A 20,711-nucleotide genomic window follows, 5' to 3' on the forward strand; every position below is an offset into this window, starting at 1 on the left:
CAGCCACTGTTATTTATACTGTTTTACTGGTGTAAAGAGGAAAACCTTTGTATTGTTTTGTTTGGCCAAAAAATTTTTGAATAAAATATATATATTTAAAAAAAAACGTTAATATATATATTTTTTAAAAAGGTGGTCATCAGGTGCGAGATTATCTCCTACAAAGTGCACATGGTGAAGACAGCGACAGCGGAGCAGCCGAGAAAGGCTGGTGGATTCCATTCTTGAGGTGAACCACTTGTACACGCTTGCCCCAACCCCACAGTTGTTGGCAAGTAGGAAAAAGTTGCAAACATAATTCGAGCTATTATCAACGGACCGAATGGTGGATCAGCTGTGAAGCTCGAGGGGCATGTTTTATGAATACGGTAGAAGGCCAGTCGCCTTTTAGCTCTTCAGCTTAAACAGCAGGCGGCTTCCCGAGAGATCGCACAGGTAAGCAACTCGAGCGGCAGTCTAGTTTAAACCCCTCCACAGGTTAATCCAACTTTTGCATCGTTCTATCGGGGTCTCTATAGATCGGGGCCACTGGCTGAGGAATTGGTCATGACTGAAGTTCTGGACAGTTTATCTTTCCAAGCAATGGAGGTGGGGAGGAGCAATAAGTTGTAAGAATCCCCTGCGAGTCCAGAGGAATTTATAAAATGCATTGGGTTATGGGTTTGAGCCGGGGAGGATGGATGTGAGGTTTCAGCGATGGGGCGAGAGGGTGATTAAGGAATTGAAGGATCTGTTTCTTGGGGGATGATTTGCGAGCTTGGAGGAGCTGGGAGAGAAGTACGGGTTGGCGAAGGGGGAAGGGTTTAGGTACCTGCAGGTTCGAGATTTTGCAATGAAGGTTTTCCCGACCTTTCCAATTGTGGTGGTATGTATTAGGGGTACTAAGGTACCCTGGGATGCCGAGAGGCTATTGGTAGATAGACACTGGATCCCGATTGGATCAGCCTCCTGCTGACTCCACCCAGTACGGCGGAGTATAAGAGCCCGGGTTCTCCCAGCAGCCACATACTGTAACTGCGCTGCTGGGGAACAAGTCTGCGTAATAAAGCCATCGTTCGACTCCTTCTCGTCTCGCCTCATGAGTGATTGATTGTGCTACAATTTATTACGCAAACTTTTAAGGACATGGAGCTCCGAATCATGCTGGAATGTCTGCGAATCAGCCCCCACGCGGCAAACGCAGCGGCCACTTTTAAACATTGGTTAGCGTGTTTCCAGGGATACCTCCGAACGACCCCCAGCATACCTACAGAGGAACAGAAAATCCAGGTCCTGCATGCCAGGGTGAGCCCTGATATCTACACGCTCATAGAGGATGCGGAAGATTTCCCGACGGCGATCGCGATGCTGATAGGAATCTACTTTCGGCCCGTCAACCAGGTCTACTCACGCCACCAGCTCGCGACCAGACGGCAGATCCCCGGGGAATCGCTGGACGAATTCTACAATGCACTGTTGATACTGGGGAGAAACTGCAACTGACCATCGGTGGCGGCTAATGAACACACAGAGCTGCTGGTCCAAGTTGCGTTCGTGGCAGGTATGCTTTCATCCCAAATTCGCCAGCGATTGCTGGAAAGAGACACACTAGGCCTCGAAGAGGCACGGGCCCTTGCGGCCTTGTTTGATGTGGCGTCACAGAACGCCCGCGCCTACGCCCCCGACCGCGCGGCAGCCCCTTGGGCATTGTGGACCCCCACCCCGATTGAACCCCCGGGACTCTCCGCCCCCCCGCAGGCCTGCGCTGCCAGAGTGGTGGATCACCCGGTGGGGCCCTGCTGCTACTTTTGCAGACAGGGGAAACACCTCCGGATGCGCTGCCCGGCCCGCTCGGCCCTCTGTAAAGGGGGCGGGAAAAAGGGGCACTTCATCGCTGTGTGCCAGGCCCGGGGGGTAGCTGCAATCTCTGGGGGAGAACCCCAAACTCAACCCCCCCTAGCGATCCATGTGCGGCCAACGGGCGCCGCCATCTTGGGTCCCGGACTCCATGCGGGAGGGGTGGGCGCCGCCATTTTGTGATCCCCGGCAACGTGCGACCCATGGTCTACGCCATCTTGTCCACCCCCGACCGTGTGCGACCCGTGGACGCCGCCATCTTGGCTGACGTCTAAAGACCCCGGGATGGACGGCCACACGGGGCCTGAAGAAAACGCCTTGGTGCAGCAACTACGATTGGCTTCTGTGACCCTGGACCAGTCGCGGACCCGAACGCTCCAAACAGCATCAACAACGATATTTGTAAACGGGTACGAGACGCCCTGCCTGATCGACTCTGGGAGCACGGAGAGTTTTATACATCCTGATACTGTAAGACGCTGTTCCCTTCCGATCCACCCGAGTAATCAAAAACATTTTCTGCCGGCGGGGTCCCATTCGGTAGAGATAAAAGGGTTCTGCATCGTGAACCTCACGATGCAGGGGAGGGAGTTCAAGAACTACCGGCTTTACGTCCTTCCCCACCTCTGCGCTGCCACACTCCTGGGATTGGATTTTTAGTGTAATCTCCAGAGTTTAACGTTTAAATTCGGCGGCCCTATACCCCCACTCACTATCTGCAGCCTCGTGACCCTCAAGGTCGATCCGCCTTCCCTGTTCGCGAACCTCACCCCGGATTGCAAACCAGTCGTCACTAGGAGCAGACGGTACAGCGCCTTAAGTCCGCCTACCACCAGCTCCCCATTCGCCCAAGCGACCGAAAATACACTGCTTTCGAAGCAGATGGGCGCGGCTCTATCATTTTTTTAAGGGTTCCATTCGGCGTCACAAACGGGGTCTCGGTCTTCCAACGGGAGATGGACCGAATGGTTGATCGGTACGGTTCGCGGGCCACGTTCCCGTATCTCGACAACGTCACCATCTGCGGCCACGACCAGCAGGACCACGACGCCAACCTCCGCAAATTCGCCAGACCGCAAACACCCAGAATCTCACATACAACAAGGAAAAATGTGTGTTTAGCACCGACCGTCTAGCCATCCTTGGCTACGTAGTGCGAAATGGAGTGATAGACCCTGACCCCGAACGCATGCGCCCCCTCATGGAGTTCCCCCTCCCCCACTGCTCCAAGGCCCTGAAACGCTGCCTGGGCTTCTTCTCTTATTAAGCCCAGTGGGTCCCCAACTACGCGGACAAGGCCCGTCCACTAATCCAGTCCAAGGTTTTCCCCCTGTCGACAGAAGCCCGTCAGGCCTTCAGCCGCATCAAAGCGGATATCGCAAAGGCCATGATGCACGCAATCGACGAGTCCCTCCCCTTCCAAGTCGAGAGCGATGCGTCTGACGCAGCTCTGGTGGCCACCCTCAACCAAGCGGGCAGACCTGTGGCCTTTTTTTCACGCACCCTCCACGCTTCAGGACTCCGCCACTCCTCAGTGGAAAAGGAGGCCCAGGTCATAGTGGAAGCTGTGCGGCATTGGAGGCATTACCTGGCCGGTAGGAGATTCACTCTCCTCACTGACCAACGGTTGGTTGCCTTCATGTTCGATAATGCACAGCGGGGCAAGATCAAGAACGATATTTGTAAACGGGTACGAGACGCCCTGCCTGATCGAGGTGGAGGATCGAACTCTCCACCTATAACTATGAGACCTTGTATCGTCCCGGAAAGCTGAACGAGCCTTCCGATGCCCTCTCCCGCAGCACATGTGCCAACGCACAAGTGGACCGTCTCCGAACCCTCCACGAGGACTTCTGCCACCCGGGGGTCACTCGGTTCTATCACTTCGTGAAGACCCACAACCTGCCCTACTCCATCGAGGAGGTCAGGACTGCCATCAGGAACTGCCAGATCTGCGCAGAGTGCAAGCCGCACTTCTACAGGCCAGATAAAGCGCACCTGATAAAGGCTTCCCGTCCCTATGAGCGCCTCAGCATGGATTTCAAAGGCCCCCTCCACTCCACCGATCGCAACACGTACTTCCTCAACGTGATTGACGAATACTCCCGGTTCGCATTCGCCATCCCCTGCCCCGACATGATCGCGGCCACGGTCATTAGAGCCCTCGGCACAATCTTTACACTGTTCTGTTTCCCCGCCTACATACATAGCGATAGGAGGTCCCCCTTCATGAGTGACAAACTGCTCCAATTCCTGCTCAGCAAGGACATCGCCTCGAGCAGGACGACCAGTTACAACCCCCGGGGGAACGGTCAGGTAGAGAGGGAGAATGGAACAGTCTGGAAGACCGTCCTACTGGCCCTGCGGTCCAGAAGTCTCCCAGTTTCCCGCTGGCAGGAAGTCCTCCCAGATGCCCTCCACTCCATCCGGTCGCTGCTGTGTACAACAACGAATCAAACACCTCATGAACGCCTCCTTGTCTTCCATAGGAGGTCCTCCTCCGGAACGTCACTTCCGACCTGTCTGGCAGTCCTGCTCCGAAAGCATGTGCGGACACACAAATCGGACCCGTTGGTCGAGAGGGTTCACCTCCTCCACGCGAACCCTCAATACACCTACGGGGCGTACCCAGACGGCCGACAGGACACGGTCTCCTTGCGGGACCTGGCACCCGCCGGAGCCCCACACACCCCTCCAACATCAATGACCCCCTCTGGAGCCACGCACACCCCACTAGCACCAATCACCCCCTCCCTCCCGCCAGCGCACCCCACAGCCGCCCCCTTCCAGGGTGGATCGGTCCTTCCCCTGGCCCCGAATAGGGATATTGGAGCGGGGTTAAGACGATCGACGAGGACGACCAGGGCACCCATCCGACTCATCGAATCCTTATAATGAAGCACGAAATGCCTCTGTAAATATTTTTTGGGTTTGGTTGCCCAGTAAAAGCGGCATTGTAAGTAGTTAATATCGGAGCATAGCCGCAGTGTTAGCGGCATCCTATGTACCGACTCTGGAAACCCCTACCACCATACGGCCCACTACCCCACCGGGTTCTTTTTTAACAAGGGGTGAATGTGGTGGTATGTTTTCGGGGTATTAAGGTACCCTGGGATGCCGAGAGGCTATTGGTAGATAGACACTGGATCCCGATTGGATCAGCGATCAGCCGCCTGCTGGCTCCACCCAGTAAGGCGGAGTATAAGAGCCCGGGTTCTCCCAGCAGCCGTATTCTGTAACTGTGCTGCTGGGGAATAAGTCTGCGTAATAAAGCCATCGTTCGACTCCTTCTCGTCTCGCCTCGTGAGTGATTGATTGTGCTACACCGATAATGCCGTAATGCCGGCCTCCTCGCTGTTGGAGGTGGTACTGTCAGCGGGGGGGGGGGGGGTTAGAAAAGGGGGTTGTAGTTGCAATTAATGGGAGGATCCAGGAGGAGGATAGGGTGTCCATGGAGGGGGCTAAGCTGGGAAGAAGAGCTGGAGGGGGGGATGCGATGGAAGAGGGACTGTGATGTGAGGTGCTGCGAAGGGTGAACACCTCAACCTCGTGCGCGAGTTTGGGGCTGATACAATTGAAGGTTGTATATAGGGCGCACCTCACAAATTCAAAGATGCACCGGCTGTTTGAGGGGGTGGAGGATGTTTGTGACCGATGTGGGAGGGGCCCCACAAGCCATGTTCATATGTTTTGGTCCTGCTCAAAGCTGGAAAGGTATTGACGGGAGGTATTTAGCACTATCTCAGGGATGTTGCGAATGGATGTAGAGCCTGGTCCCCTAGAAGCCATTTTCAGGGTATCGGACCGGCCCGAGTTGCAGGCAGGTGCGAGGGCAGACGTTTTAGCCTTCGTCTTGCTGATCGCTCATAGGTGGGTCTTGTTGTGGTGGAGGTCAGCTTCTCCACCCTGGGCCTCGACGTGGCGGGGGGACCTGTTAGGGTTTTTGACCCTGGAGAAGGTGAAGTTTGAGCTGAGGGGGGGGGGGGGAAGGAGGGGTTCTACAATTCTTGGGGTTTGTTTATTGTGCATTTTCGGAAGTTGATTACCGTTGAATACTAAGGCGGGGAGGGGGGCTGTTTTTGTTTTTGTTCTACGAGTCTATGTTCTGGGTTTTATATTGTTGGGATTGTTCTGCTGTTGTTTGCTTTCTTTGTATGGTGAAAATTATGAAAATATGGTGAATAAAAATATTTTTTTAAATGCATGGGGTTTCAGACTGGTATAGCCCCTGGTCCGGGTGGCTTCCCCATTTAATTTTGTAACAAGTTCGCAGAGCAGATAGTGCTTTTAATTCTTGACATGTTTAATCCTTATCCCGGGGTTCATTGCCCTCTACCCACACGCAGGCTTCTATCTGCTTGACTCTCAAGAAGGACAAAGACCCAAAGCGGCACGATGGTGCAGTGGTTAACACTGCTGCCTCACGGCACCGAAGACCCGGGTTCGATCCCCGCTCTGTGTCACTGTGTAGAGTTTGCACATTCTCACTGTGTCTGCATGGGTCTCACTCCCACAACCCAAAACGGTGAACAGGTTAGTTGAATAGTCCCTTAATTGGAAAAAAACGATTGTTTGTGGCGGAAAAATATTTAAGTGTGCTGGCGAGCGGTAATTGCCACAAATTTCCCGGCGTTCGGCCCAGCGAGGCCAGCAACCCTATTCAACATTAATTTGGCCACTTAACGAAGCCTCACGGGCTTCTCGCCCCAAAAGACAGTTGCCGGCTGATGCGCCGGGTCCACGCTCGGCAGCACCCCCCCCCCCCACGCTAACAAGGTGAGGACATAATGGGAGGGCGAATTAGGTCCTCATCACTGGATGGTGAGGTGTGGAGTGAGGCCCTTCAAATGGTCAATTATACGTCTTCATATGCCCGACTAAGTTCGATTCAATTCAAAGTGGTGCACAGGGCGCATCTGACTAATGCGAGGATGATGGATTTTTCTCTGGGGTGGAAGACAAGTATGTACTGGTCTTGTCCCAAGTTGATAAGCTTCTGGGCCTCTTTCTTTTTTTATATAAATTTAGAGTACCCAATTCATTTTTTCCAATTAAGGGGCAATTTAGCATGGCCAATCCACCTAGCCTGCACATCTTTTGGGTTGTGGGGACGAAACCCACACAAACACGGGGAGAATGTGTAAACTCCACACGGACAGTGACCCAGAGCCAGGATCGAAACTGGGACCTCGGCGCCGTGAGGCAGCAGGGCTAATCCCACTGCGCCATCGTGCTGCCCTCTGGGCCTCTTTCTTTAATACCATGTTGGAGATGTTAATTTGGATCCATGTCCACTGATGGCCATATTTGGGGTATCGGACTTGGTGTTTCAGATGGGGGTGAAGGCAGATGTCCTCACCTTCGCCTCGTTGATAGCCTGGAGACTAATTCTATTTGGATGGAGGTCTCCTACTCTGCCTTGCGCCTCAGCTTGACTGGGTGACTTCATGTCTTTTCTACATTTGGAGAAGGTTAAGTACACCATTAGAGGGTCAGTAGAAGAGTTCTACCTGAGATGGCAACCATTTATTTCCTTTTTTAAAGAGCTAGTCACCATCAGCTGTTAGGTGGATAAGTTTAGTTTTTTGGGTTAAAGTCAATCTGTGTTTCTGCCCCTTTCTTCTATTGTGTAATTTTGGGTAATTGTTTTGGAAGGTTTTGTTTAATATGAAAATTTTTAAATAAACATATTTTTTTTAAATACTGAAATGGCCTGACAGCTCATTTGTTTGTGAGTTTTATGCAGAATGTTAGGAAGGAGGGTCACATGACATCCACATGGTTGCATATGGTATGGAAGTCTTGAAACAATCAGTTGACAAAATATTTTTCCTTGATGGATGATGAACCTACCTTGAAACAAGCACAAAATAAAAAAGTGATCAATTTTATCTTGGGCAACTTAACTTGCAGGAGTCAAAACTGAAACTGCCAAACTCAGTTTCACATCATTCAAAAAAAAAGCCACTCATTTAATCTTATACCTCCAATCCTTCAAGCCGTTCCTGCAAAGTGCTTTGGTCTGATAGCTGAATTTTACGGAAATGCTCTTCTTCGTCCATATGCTGGGCTTTTATTGCCTCCATTCGTGCAGTGATTAAGTGAGGTGCAGCAATCGCACTCCATCTACAAACAAACAGAATAATTGCTTCAGAATGAATGAAATGAACCAGGATCTTCACATATATATATGACAGATTGTGAAGGCTGGTGGCAGCAATAAATTAACTGCAGCAAACAATTTTAACCAACTTATCATTATATCTAAAAATTTCTGTGCCACTTTAAAAAATATTAGAATGTGTTTTTCCTTTTAAAAATGGCAAGCAAAAAAACAGGAAGCAGGAAACTATGAGCCAGTTAACCTAACATCTGTCAAAGGGAAAATTCTGGACTCTATTATTAAGGAGGTTATAGCGGACACTAAGAAAATCTCAATGTAATCAGGCAGAGTGAAAGGGAATCATGCTTGACTAATTTGTTTGAGTTCTTTGAATAAGTATCAAGCAACATGAATAAAGGGGAACCTGTGGACGGGGTGTACTTCGATTTCCAAGAAGGCTTTTGCCAAGGTGCTACACCAAAGGTTACCACACAAATGTTATTGGAGGTAACATATTAGCACGGATAGATTAGTGAGCTTGCAGGAAACGGAAAGAGGGCATAAAAGGACAATTTTCAGGTTGCCAAGATGTAACACGTGGAGTGTCACAGAGACCAGTGCTGGGGGCTCAACTAATAACAATCTATTGGGTGATTTTCCAATATTTTGTAAAGTGTCATGTTGGGCAGGAAAATCAGAGTATAGCCTGCTGCCGATGTTGGCGGGTGTTCCCACTGTATTTTTAAGCACTTTGAAAAAAATTATTTCACGAATTTCATGCCATCTCCATGGCGGGCGGACGCTGGATGGCCCACCCCGCCAACAGCTGAGCAGGTCAATCAGCTGGGTGCGCAAATTAAATGCTGCCCCAGCGCTCCCCAATACTTGTTCAAAGTCCAAGAGAATTGCTCCAAGGAAGTCACTCCATGGATTTTGGAGGGCTCCCACCCCAGAATTTTGGATGCTGTAGAAGAGAGGCTTTGTACCTTCAGGCAGGGAGGAGACCATCAAGCAAAGTCACCAGCCCTGCATGGGAGGTGCTGACAGCACTGGTAAGCGCCAGCTCCCTGCTGAGGTGGACGGGCATCCAATGCTGGAAGAGGATGAATGATCTCTTCCATTGAGCGAGAGTAAGTCACTCTTCTCATCTGTCACCGCTCACACACTCACGGGAAACTCACTCACTGCCAGCTCAAGGGACAGCACCACTCACTCTCCCTCACATTTCTCATCTCCCCGGTGACTTGTCACCTCATCACCTCCCTGCTCCCATTCACCAACCACACATGTCAGGGATCCTTACCATCTGCCCAGGCACACAACCTCCCTATACCTCCCCCATCTATTTTCTTGCAGGACAAGCTGGCTTGCAATAAAAAGAGGAATTCCAGATGGTGGAAGGATGCCCAAGTTAAATGTAGTTTCGTCCTTCAAGAAATAGCCCTCCAGTTGGCCAAGGAGGAAGATGACCCCTGTTACACGGAGGGTGAGGTGGGCGCCAAAAGACGAAGTGAGGACACCATCGTCCACCGCACCAACCTAACACAAGTCTTGTCTCTTCTATCCTTATACCCCATGCCAAGCATTACTAGCATCTTCTTTCTCTTGCAAGCACATCAGGAGAGCAGTCCAGTACTCCCATCAGCCAGACACTAGCGGGGATAAATTCTTAGACATTAAGTGAGAAGAGATGTGATGACTTCCGATGACAGTGATGTGCTGAGCGGATGCACATCAGGTGGCTCTCCTCCCAACCAGAATCATATAGGCACTTTTAGGCGAATGTTGCCTGAAAAATTGAGAGCAAAGTAACCTCAACAGGAGAAAGAAAATGACTGAAAAAGAAATGCCAGCAAACGGGTGCTCGAGGGGCCGAAGGAACGGCTGAAGTGGCGGAAAGGGCCACGAACAGCAAGCGGACAAACCGTTAAACCCACGAGGTGAGCGGGCCCCGGCCACCCAAGAGAGAGGGAGACCATCGACCCGAGCATCAGCCTCCCCTCGCCACCTGGAGACAGATGGAAGACCTTCCACAAGAAGGAGCTGGCCGCCATGAAAGAGGTGATCAGAATTGAAATCCAGGTGGCGGTCAGAAACCCCCCACCAGGATTATCATCTGGAATGTCAGGTGACTCAACGACCCAGTGAAGACGTCCAGAGTCTTTGCACACTTAAGAAGTCTGAAAGCCGACATAATCTTTCTGCATAGACACACCTGAGGGGGAAGGAAGGGCTGAGTGGGACAGACATACCATTCATGCTGTGGGACGAGGGCTAGGGGAGTAGCCAGATTGATTAGCAAGAGGACGAGGTTCACTGAGACTAAGACGGTTACAGATCAGGGGGCTGGCACGTCAAGGTCAGCGATGTCCTGGACAGGGCACCGGTGGTGCTGGCAAATGTGTACGCACCCAACTGGGATGACACAGACTTTATAAAGGAGACCATGGCGGAAATCCCTGATATTGACACACACCAAATGATCATGGGGGGAGACTTCAACTCTGTGCAGGACCATCTGACGGACCGATCAAACCCCAGAACGGGGAGAAAGACAGGCATGGCTAGGTAATTAGGAGCATTCATGGAGCAGATGGGGGCGGTGGACGCATGGCGGTTTCAACACCCCGGTGAAAGAGAATTTTTGTTCTTTTCGCCAGTGCACAAGATATACACCCGGATCGACTTCTTTGCAGTGGGGAAATCGGTGCTTCCAGGAATAGGAAAGGCAAAATATTCAGCGATAGTCATCTCCGATCACGCTCCACATTACATGAATGTGATGTTGAGGATGGGTCGTGCCCAGCGCCCCACAAGGAGGCTGGACATGGACCTCTTGGCCAACAAGGCCTTCTGCCAAAAAACATCACAGGCCAAAGGCGAGTACATCACTAATAACCAGAACGGGGAAGGCTCACCTTCCATATTCTGGGAGGCACTGAAGGCTGTGATCAGGGGAGAAATTATAGCCACCAGGGCACGTAGAGAAAGGCACAACAGGAAAGAGAGGGCGGCCTGGCAATAACTGCTCGACTCCATCCTGGAGGTTGACAGAGAGTACTCTGAGGCCCCACCCGTAGAGCTTCTGGCGGAGAGAAAAAAGCTGCAAATGGACTTTAACCTACTATCCACCAGGAAAGCAGTGTACCAACTCCGCCAGACATGGGGAACCTTCTGTGAGCACGGAGAAAAGGCTGGCCGTCCACTGGCTCACCAGCTGAGAAAGCAAGCAGCCACGAGGGAGATAGCGCAGGTAAAGAATAGCAGAGGCACACTGGTAACCGAACCAAAAGAGGTCAACCGAGCATTTGCGACCTTCTTTTGAGGGGTGTACGCCTCTGAGCACCCCGACAGGGGCACGGGGATGAAACGGTTCCTCGATGAACTGGACATGCCAGTTGTGGGGGACGATAGGCGGGGGGAACTAGAAGCACCAATAGGTCTGGGAGGGATCATGGAAAGCATCAGCTTCATGCAGGCGGGCAAGGCGCCGGGACCCGACGGGTCCCTGGCGGATTTTAAAAAAAATATTTGCGCCGCACACCTAAGGGATATTTCGCAGACTCACTAGCACCCTGCCTCCTATGCTAACACAGGCCATGATATCACTGATGCCAAAAAAAAATCAAAGACCCAACAGAATGCTAATCATACAGACTAATTTCGCTACTTAATGTGGACACGAAGATACTCGAGATAGACCTGGCCAAGAGACTGGAGAACTGCATACCAGAGGTAGTCGCAGAGGACCAGACGGGCTTTGTCAAGGGTAGGCAGCTACTGTGAATTTCAGGCGGCTGCTGAATGTAATAATGCCCCCCCCGCCACACTCACCACCCACGGGGGGGAGAGCACCAGGGGTGATCATCTCCCTGAATGCAGAAAAGGCCTTTGACAGAGTCGAGAGAAAGGTGAAAGTACCTCTTTGAGGTACTGGAGTAGTTTGGGCTAGGGGCAGGGTTCATCTCCTGGGTGAAACTTCTGTACAACACCCCCAAGGCGAGTGTTCGGACCAACACTACCAGCTCTGAATACTTCTAGCTCCACAGAGGCACACGGCAGGAATGCCCACTGTCCTCGCTCCTGTACGCCCTGGCAATTGAACCCCCGCCGATCGCTCTGCGAGATGCCAAAAGCTGGAAGGGCATTCAAAGAGGAGGCACAGAGCACAGAGTTTCACTCTACATGGATGACCTGCTCCTCTATGTCTCGGACCTATAGAATGGCCTGAAAGCAATCATGCAGCTCCTGGAAGAGTTTGGAGCCTTCTCGAGCTACAAACGCAACCTGGGCAAGAGCGAGGTTTTCCCGGTGAACCCGAACGGGAGAGGGACAGAACTGGGGATCTACCATTCAAACTAGCCCAAGACAAATTCCACGACCTGGGGATCCAGACAGCCGATGACTGGACACAATCCACAAGTGAAAGTTGACCAGTCTGGTGGAAGAAGTCAAAAAGGACCTACAGAGATGGGATGCACTCCCACTCTCCCTGGCGGGGAGAATGCAGACAATCAAAATGAACGTACTGCCGAGGTTGCTCTTCCTGTTCAGATCCATACCGATGTTAATCCCCAAGCTATCTTCCATAACATAGACAAAATGATCATGCCGTTTGTGTGGGGGTAAAAATTCAAGGATCTGTAAATCAACACTGCAAAGGAGGAAAAATATGGGTGGTCTGGCCCTGCCGAATCTGCAAGACTACCACTGGGCAGCTACAGCAGTGAGGGTGAGGGGATGGATACGTGAACCCAATATGGAATGGGTGAGGATGGCGGAGTCTTCCTGCAAGGGAACGGCCCTGCAGGCCCTCGCCACAGCAGTGCTCCCATTCCCCCCCAATGAAACACACATCCTGCCCAGTGATGGTAGCCACACTAAAGACATGGAACCAGATGAGGCAGCATTTTGGTCTAACCAAGATGTTCCCCATGGCCCCCATCTGCGGAAACCACAAATTCCCACCAGCTATGCCCAACACCACCTTTAAAAGCTGGAGACTGGTCGGGGGGGACGCTAACAGTCATGGACTTCTACATAGAGGACAGACTTGTGGCCTTGGGCGAACTGACGGAAGGCCTGGAACTACCGACAGGGCAGGAACTCAGACACCTCCAAATCAAACACTTCCTCCGCAAGGAGACAGCAAGGTACCCCAGGGCCCCGAGAGACACACTATTACAGGAACTGATAAACACGGACAGTAAGGAGGGGGAGAACTGTGGGAACATCTATGGACAGTTATTGGGCAAGACTACCACTGGACGAAGCCAGATGATAATGGGAGGATGAACTGGGGACAGAAGTGGGTTGGGGACTCTGGAGCGAAGCACTGAACAGGGCCAAGTCCACTTCCTCCTGTGCAAGGCTGAGCCACATGCAGTTTAAAGTGGTGAGAGTGCACCTAACCAGAGCCCAAATTAACAGGTTCTTCCTGGACGTGGAAGATAAATGTGAACGGTCCCAGGGAGACCCAGGCAACCATGCCCACATGTTCTGGGCATTCCCCAGACTTGTAGGATTCTGGACAGCCTTCTTTGAGGTAATGTCCAAGGTTGTGAGGGTGAGGGTGGAGCCATGCCCGAGAGTGGCAGTCTTCGGGGTATCAGAACAGCCAGAGTTACATATGGAGAAGGGGGCCGACGCCCTTGCTTTTGCTTCCTTCACCGCACGCCGTAGAATCCTGCTCAGCTGGCGATCAGCAGCACCACCCACAGCAGCAGACTGGCTGGCCGATCTGGCGGAATTACTCCACCCGGAGAAGATTAAGTACACCATCCGAGGGTCGGAAGAGGCCTTCCACAAAGCGTGGGAACCATTCGTTGGCCTGTTCCAAGACCTGTTCGAGGCCAACAGCGGCTAGGGAAAGATGGGGAAACGGGGGACAGCAGACAAGAACGCATACAACGAGGAGGTACATAGGGGGAAGGGGGAGGAGATGAGAAGGCAACCCAAGGGAGCCACAGAGAGAAACATGGGGTATAAAGGGGGGGAGGGGAGGGGGCAGGAAGTCCTTCCCCCTCCTCCCCCACCACACCCGAACCCACAAGGTCAACGACAAAAGCCGCAGAAAAGAGGAGATGAGCTCAGCAGTAGGCCACCCAGGGCGGAAGACGGGACAGGGAGGGAGGCAGTGAGGGGATAAAGGGAGAGGGGGACTGGGAGAATGTATGTAAATAAGAAACTGTACAACATGTAAATACCAGACATACCATCTGTTAAAAGTATCACTCTGCAAAATTGAAAAACGCCAATAAAAACATTTTTTTTAAAGATTGAAGAGATGTCAAGAGAAGGGCAGCACGGTAGTGTGGTAAACCACTGTTGAACCTGTATTAGGTGTTGTATGGTAGGACCTGTACTACAGGTTCACCGGTAGTCCCTGCCTGCTGGCCCCGCCCAGCAGGCAGGGTATAAATATACGTGTTCTCCAGCTAGCAGCCATTTCGCCAGCTGCTGTGGGAGGCCACACATCTGATAGCAATAAAGCCTCAGTTGGATTCAACTATTGTCTTTGTCCAATTGATCGTGCCTCAATTTATTGCTATCAGTTTCTAAGGATGGACCTCCGTATTAAACCAGATCGCCTGCAGCTGGATCAGCACTCAAGCGACACCAGAAAGGACTTCCAGCACTGGCTAGCTTGGTTCGAAGCGTATATCAATGCGGCACCAACCCCTGTTCCGCAGGCTCAGAAGATTCAGATTTTATATTCCAGGTTGAGCTCCAAAGTCTCTCCGTTAATTCAGGACGCGCCGAACTACGCCAAAGCCATGACTCGTCTCAAGGACAACTACACACAGAAAACGAACACGCTCTTCGGCAGGCACGCACTCGCCACTCGCTCTCAACTCCCTGGTGAGTCCATAGAAGACTTCTGGCGGGCCCTAATCTCACTAGTCCGGGACTGTGACTGTCAGGCCATTACGGCCAAGGAACACTCAGACCTCCTTATGCAGGACGCTGTTGTGACTGGAATTAGGTCAGATCTCATACGCCAGCGGCTCCTAGAAGGGGCCATGCGCGCCCTCGCAGAGACTAAAACGCTAGCGCTCTCCATGACGGTTGCCTTCCGCAATGTCCAGTCCTACACCCCCAACCGCGCAGCCCACCCCTCCTACGCTTCGTGGACCCCACAGACAGCCACCAGCCAGCGAACACCGGGGGCCCCGATGCTATTTTTGCGGCTAACAGAAGCAGCCCCGCCAACGCTGCCCGGCCTGCGCTGCCCTTTGTAAAGCCTGCGGGAAGAAGGGCCACTTCGCCGCGGTGTGCCAGGCCCGCTCAGTAGCCGCTATCGCCCCCACCCCCCTCGGTTACGGACAATGCACGCCGCCATCCCCTCCCTCAGGCCACGTGCGGCCAGTGGGCGTCGCCATCTTCCCCTCCGCGCAACACGTGCGTTTCATGGGTGCCGCCATCTTGTTTCACCCCCACAACGTGCGTTCCATGGGCGCCGCCATTTTGTAACTCTAAAGATCTTTGGGCGCCGCCACCTTGTCTACCCTTCAGCACATGAGCACCACCAGCGTTCCAGGATCCGGGCTCACCAGCCACCCCATTACCCTACGACCAACCAAGACTCGCCTCCATGTCAATCGACCAGTCTCGTCCGCATAACCTGACCAATGCACCCACCAGCGTGAAAGTCGACAGACGTGTAACCTCCTGCCTGCTGGACTCCGGGAGCACCGAAAGCTTCATACACCTGGATACGGTAAGGACTGCTAGCTCACGATACACCCCGCCAACCAAAAAATCTCCCTGGCCTCTGGACCCCATGTCGTAGCGATCCGGGGGTACTGTACGGTCACGCTCACGGTCCAGGGCATAGGGTTCACCGGCTTCTGCCTCTACGTCCTCTCTAACCTCTGCGCTGCACTGATCCTCGGCCTGGACTTCCAGTGTAACCTCCAGAGCCTAACCCTGAAATTCGGCGGGCCCTTACCACCCCTTACTGTGTGCGGCCTCGCGACCCTAAAGGTCGACCCACCTTCCCTCCTTGCCAATCTAACTCCAGATTGCAAACCCGTCGCCACCAGGAGCAGACGGTACAGCACCCAGGACAAGACTTTCATTAGGTCCGAAGTCTAGCGGCTGCGTCGAGAAGGCATCATCGAGGCCAGCAACAGCCCCTGGAGAGCTCAAGTGGTAGTGGTTAAAACTGGGGAGAAACACCGAATGGTCGTGGACTACAGCCAGACCATCCACCGGTACACGCAGCTCGACGCGTACCCCCTCCCACGCATATCTGACATGGTTAACCAGATTGCGCAGTACCGGGTCTTCTCAACGGTAGACCTGAAATCCGCCTACCACCAGCTCCCCATCCATATATCGGACCGTCCATACACCGCCTTCGAGGCAGACGGCTGCCTATATCACTTCCTTAGGGTCCCCTTCGGCGTCACAAACGGGGTCTCCGTCTTCCAAAGGGAGATGGACCGAATGGTCGACCGGTACGGGTTGCGGGCCACCTTTCCGTACCTAGACAACATCACCATCTGCGGCCATGATCAGCAGGACCACAACGCCAATCTTGCTAAATTTCTCCACACCGCTACTCTCCTAAACCTCACTTACAACAAGGAAAAGTGCGTGTTCAGCACAAACCGCTTAGCCATCCTCGGCTATGTGGTCCAGAACAGAGTTCTGGGGCCCGATCCCGACCGCATGCGCCCCCTCATGGGGCTCCCCCTCCCCCACTGCCCCAAGGCCTTCAAACGCTGCCTGGGGTTCTTTTCGTACTACGCTCAGTGGGTCCCAAACTATGCGGACAAGGCTCGCCCACTCATACAGTCCACCCAGTTTCCCCTGACGGCCGAGGCCCAACAGGCCTTCGCCCGGATCAGAGCTGATATTGCCAAAGCCACAATGCACGCTGTAGATGAGACACTGCCCTTCCAAGTAGAAAGCGACGCATCAGACGTCGCCCTTGCCGCCACCCTCAATCAGGCAGGCAGGCCCGTGGCATTCTTCTCTCGCACTCTTCATGCCTCAGAAATTCGGCCCTCAAAGATCGAAAAGGAGTCCCAAGCTATCGTTGAAGCTGTGCGGCATTGGAGACATTACCTGGCCGGCAGGAGATTCACTCTCCTCGCTGACCAACAGTCGGTAGCCTTCATGTTCAACACACAGCGGGGCAAGATCAAAAATGATAAAATCTTGCGGTGGAGAATCGAGCTCTCCACCTATAATTACAAGATTATGTATCGCCCCGGCAAACTCAACGAAGCTCCAGATGCCCTATCATGAGGTACGTGTGCCAGTGCACAGGTAGACCGGCTCCGGGCCCTGCACGACAACCTTTGTCACCCAGGAGTCACACGGTTGTACCACTTCATTAAGGCACGAAATCTACCCTACTCTGTCGAGGAAGTACGGGCAATCACCAGGGACTGCCAGGTCTGTGCGGAGTGCAAGCTGCACTTCTACAGGCCAGACCGCGCGTGCCTGGTGAAGGCCTCCCGCCCCTTTGAACGCCTCAGCATGGACTTCAAAGGGCCCCTCCCCTCCACCGACCGTCACACATATTTCCTCAGTGTGATCGGCGAATAATCCAGGCTCCCCTTTGCCATCCCATGCCCCGACATGACGTCTGCCACCATCATTAAAGCCCTCAACACAATCTGCACTCTGTTCGGTTTCCCCGCCTACATCCACAGTTGACAGGGGATCCTCGTTCATGAGTGATGAGCTGCATCAGTTCCTGCTCAGCAGGGGTATCGCCTCCAGCAGAACGACAAGCTACAACCCCCGAGGAAACGGACAGGTAGAAAGGGAGAATGGGACGGTATGGAGGGCCGTCCAGCTGGCCCTACGGTCCAGAAACCTCCCGGCCTCCCGCTGGCAGGAGGTCCTCCCTGATGCACTCCACTCCATTCGCTCATTACTCTGCACTGCCACTAACAATACACCCCATGAACGTCTTTTTGTCTTCCCCAGGAAGTCCACATCCGGGGCGTCGCTCCCGACTTGGCTCACAGCTCCGGGAACCGTGCTTCTCCGTAAGCACGTCCGACTCCACAAGGCGGACCCGTTGGAGAAGAAGGTGCTCTTGCTCCACGCAAACCTCCAGAACACCTACGTGGCGTTCCCCGACGGCCGCCAGGATACTGTCTCCCTCAGGGACCTGGCACCAGCAGGTTCCACCCCCACACCACATCCTTTGCCCCCGGCGCCACCCTCCCCTCCCCCGTCGCTCACAACCCCCCCCCCCCAGGACCGTCCCCCCCCCCCCGCCCACGCCCGACGATGAAGAGGATTGTGGCACGCTCCCGGAATCACCTTCGACCAGATCAGCACCGACACCACTGCGCCGCTCCCAGAGGAACATCAAGGCCCCGGACCGGCTAAACCTCTGACCGGTCCACCGGACATCAAAGGACATTTGTTTGCTCAAATCGTGTAAATATTAACTCATTGTTGTATATAGTTATCCACCACCCCCGCTGGACTCAAACCACTGTTGAACCTGTATTAGGTGTTGTACGGTAGGACCTGTATTACAGGTTCGCCGGTAGTCCCTGCCTGCTGGCTCCGCCTAGGAGGCGGGGTATAAATATGCGTGTCCTCCAGCAGCAGCTATTTCGCCAGCTGCTGTGGGAGGCCACACATCTGATAGCAATAAAGCCTCAGTTGGATTCAACTATCATCTTTATCCAATTGATCGTGCCTCAGGTAGCACAAGTGGATAGCACTGTGGCTTCACAGCGCCAGGGTCCCAGGTTCAAATCCCCGCTGGGTCACTGTCTGTGCGGAGTCTGCACGTTCACCCCATGTCTGCGTAGGTTTCCTCCAGGTGCTCCGGTTTCCTCCCACAGTCCAAAGACGTGCAGGTTAGTTGGATTGGCCATGATAAATTGCCCTTAGTGACCAAAAAGGTGAGGAGGGATTATTGGGTTACAGGGATAGGGTGGAAGTGAGGGCTTAAGTGGGTCGGTGTAGACTCGATGGGCTGAATGGCCTCCTTCTGCACTGTATGTTCTATGTCACAGCTTTCACTCACACCCTCCCCCAGCACAGGGACACACATACATCTGAGGGACTTGTTAGTAGGGAGACCACGGCGACACAAACTAGTGAGCACCTTACTGTTTGATCCAAAGAAGAACAAGGAAGGAACGTCTCAGGGAGCCAGCACTCAGGGGGTTGCTGGAGGCAGGACTCTGCTGAGCCATAGTTAGATGACGTGATCTGTACTCAGTCATGCCTCAGTTTCTGGAGCTCCAAAGGCAAATTCGGAACCATCAGGAAGGAATGTCAGTTTCGGTCCTCACATTGAAAGGTCGAATGGAGGAGTCCTAATGTCTTCTGTCTGAGGAAATAATGGCAACATCACGAGGCAATCAGGTCAACACTGAGATGGTGGCAGTGGCAGCGGAGACCTTGGTGCAGGCATTTCTGACCTGCACTGGTGGAGTGCATGAACTCCATGGTGGATGATGTGCAGTACATGGTGCAGGGCTTTAACTCCATGGTGCAGGTACTTGTGGTCATCCACGAATGCCAACACCAGAGGATGGCGGGGCTACTTCACTCCAGCTGCCCCTTTATCTTAAGGAGGAAGCTGGGTTCTCAACCACATGTAGGAAGGAAGCAAAGCTAGTGCACTGCCTGGGGACTTCCACCCAGGAGGCTCTGGAAGTGTCCAGTCCATTTGACCCCCTTTTCCAGTGACCAAAACACCTCCACTCCCACAGGCTGAGGATGGTATAAACACAACACAGTAGCACCCCAAAGCATGTTGGGGCCCTCCAGGTCTCGTACCTCCAGAGGACGCCCCATAGGTCATCAGAGACAAGAGGGGCATGGCATCCTGAAGGTTGCCTTCATCTTTTCTGTAGATCCTGGGGGAAACACCAAGTCATTGTGGCAGGGTTAGAAAGATTAAGAAACTCTAGTTGCATAGCATGAGCACCGGTGTTAGGTGTTATGTTCTGGACTTTCTGGACAAAATAACTTGATGTTGAAGCATGTGGGGCTGAATGTAAATAACACAGGTTTATTGAAGAGCTGTAAACTGGACAAAGATTTGATCTAGATCAGGGAATTTTAACGGGTGGGTTGCAGGCGGGTGTCGGGAGGGTTGCGGAGCAATCGGTCGCGGAGTTTCCAATCACGGGTGAAGTGCCCAACGGGCGTGACCGGCTTTTAAATTGAGAATGCCAGTCGTGACCGGCTTCTAAATGCAATGATGCAGTCTCCCGGATAGAAGCGGCACCAGAGAGCAGGTCACATACCTGGCACGTATACTGACGTCACGCACAATGTATGTCTGGGCTTTTGGTGCAAAATCATGGAGGAAAGATTTCTCCATGTTCTAGCTGCGAGCAAGCAAGGCAAGGAACTGTGAAGAACTGTAGATGGATCATTTTGTTGCAAGGAAGTGAGGACCAGAGACAAACAAGCAGTGCACCTACTGGCCAGGAACTCACAACTGAATCTGCTGGAGAGAGCTGCTCAGCAGAGTCTATGGCAGGACAAAGCAGTGCTAGTGTTAGCTCTGTACAGAGCTCCAGGGCCTCTAGGTGAACAGCCAACAACAAGAAAAACTGAAATCGGGAACAAAGCAGTATAAAGATGATTTCTTGAGGTACGGCTTTGTTAATTGTGCCAATGCAAATCAGGTGCAAACTCTCTGTGCGTTATGTGCAAGAAAGTAGTCAAATGAGAGTTTAAAACCCTCAAAACCTCAAAGCATTTGAAGACGAAGCATGGCGAATTTGATAAAAAACCTCTTGATTTTTATCAAAGGATGCAGCAAGAA

At 52.8% G+C, this 20,711-nt stretch overlaps 1 protein-coding gene across 1 annotated transcript in view; it reads right to left on the reverse strand.

The window, feature by feature from the left end:
- Positions 1–20,711, reverse strand: part of dnah1 (dynein, axonemal, heavy chain 1) — a 1,119,271-nt gene that overhangs the window by 815,128 nt on the left and 283,432 nt on the right. Inside the window, exon 17 of the mRNA XM_072472076.1 lies at positions 7,821–7,962. Coding sequence (XP_072328177.1) covers positions 7,821–7,962 — 142 coding nt within the window. The remainder of the gene's footprint in view (positions 1–7,820; positions 7,963–20,711) is intronic.

The sequence above is a fragment of the Scyliorhinus torazame genome, chromosome 13 (assembly GCF_047496885.1).
Source record: "Scyliorhinus torazame isolate Kashiwa2021f chromosome 13, sScyTor2.1, whole genome shotgun sequence".
Lineage (NCBI taxonomy): Eukaryota > Metazoa > Chordata > Chondrichthyes > Carcharhiniformes > Scyliorhinidae > Scyliorhinus > Scyliorhinus torazame.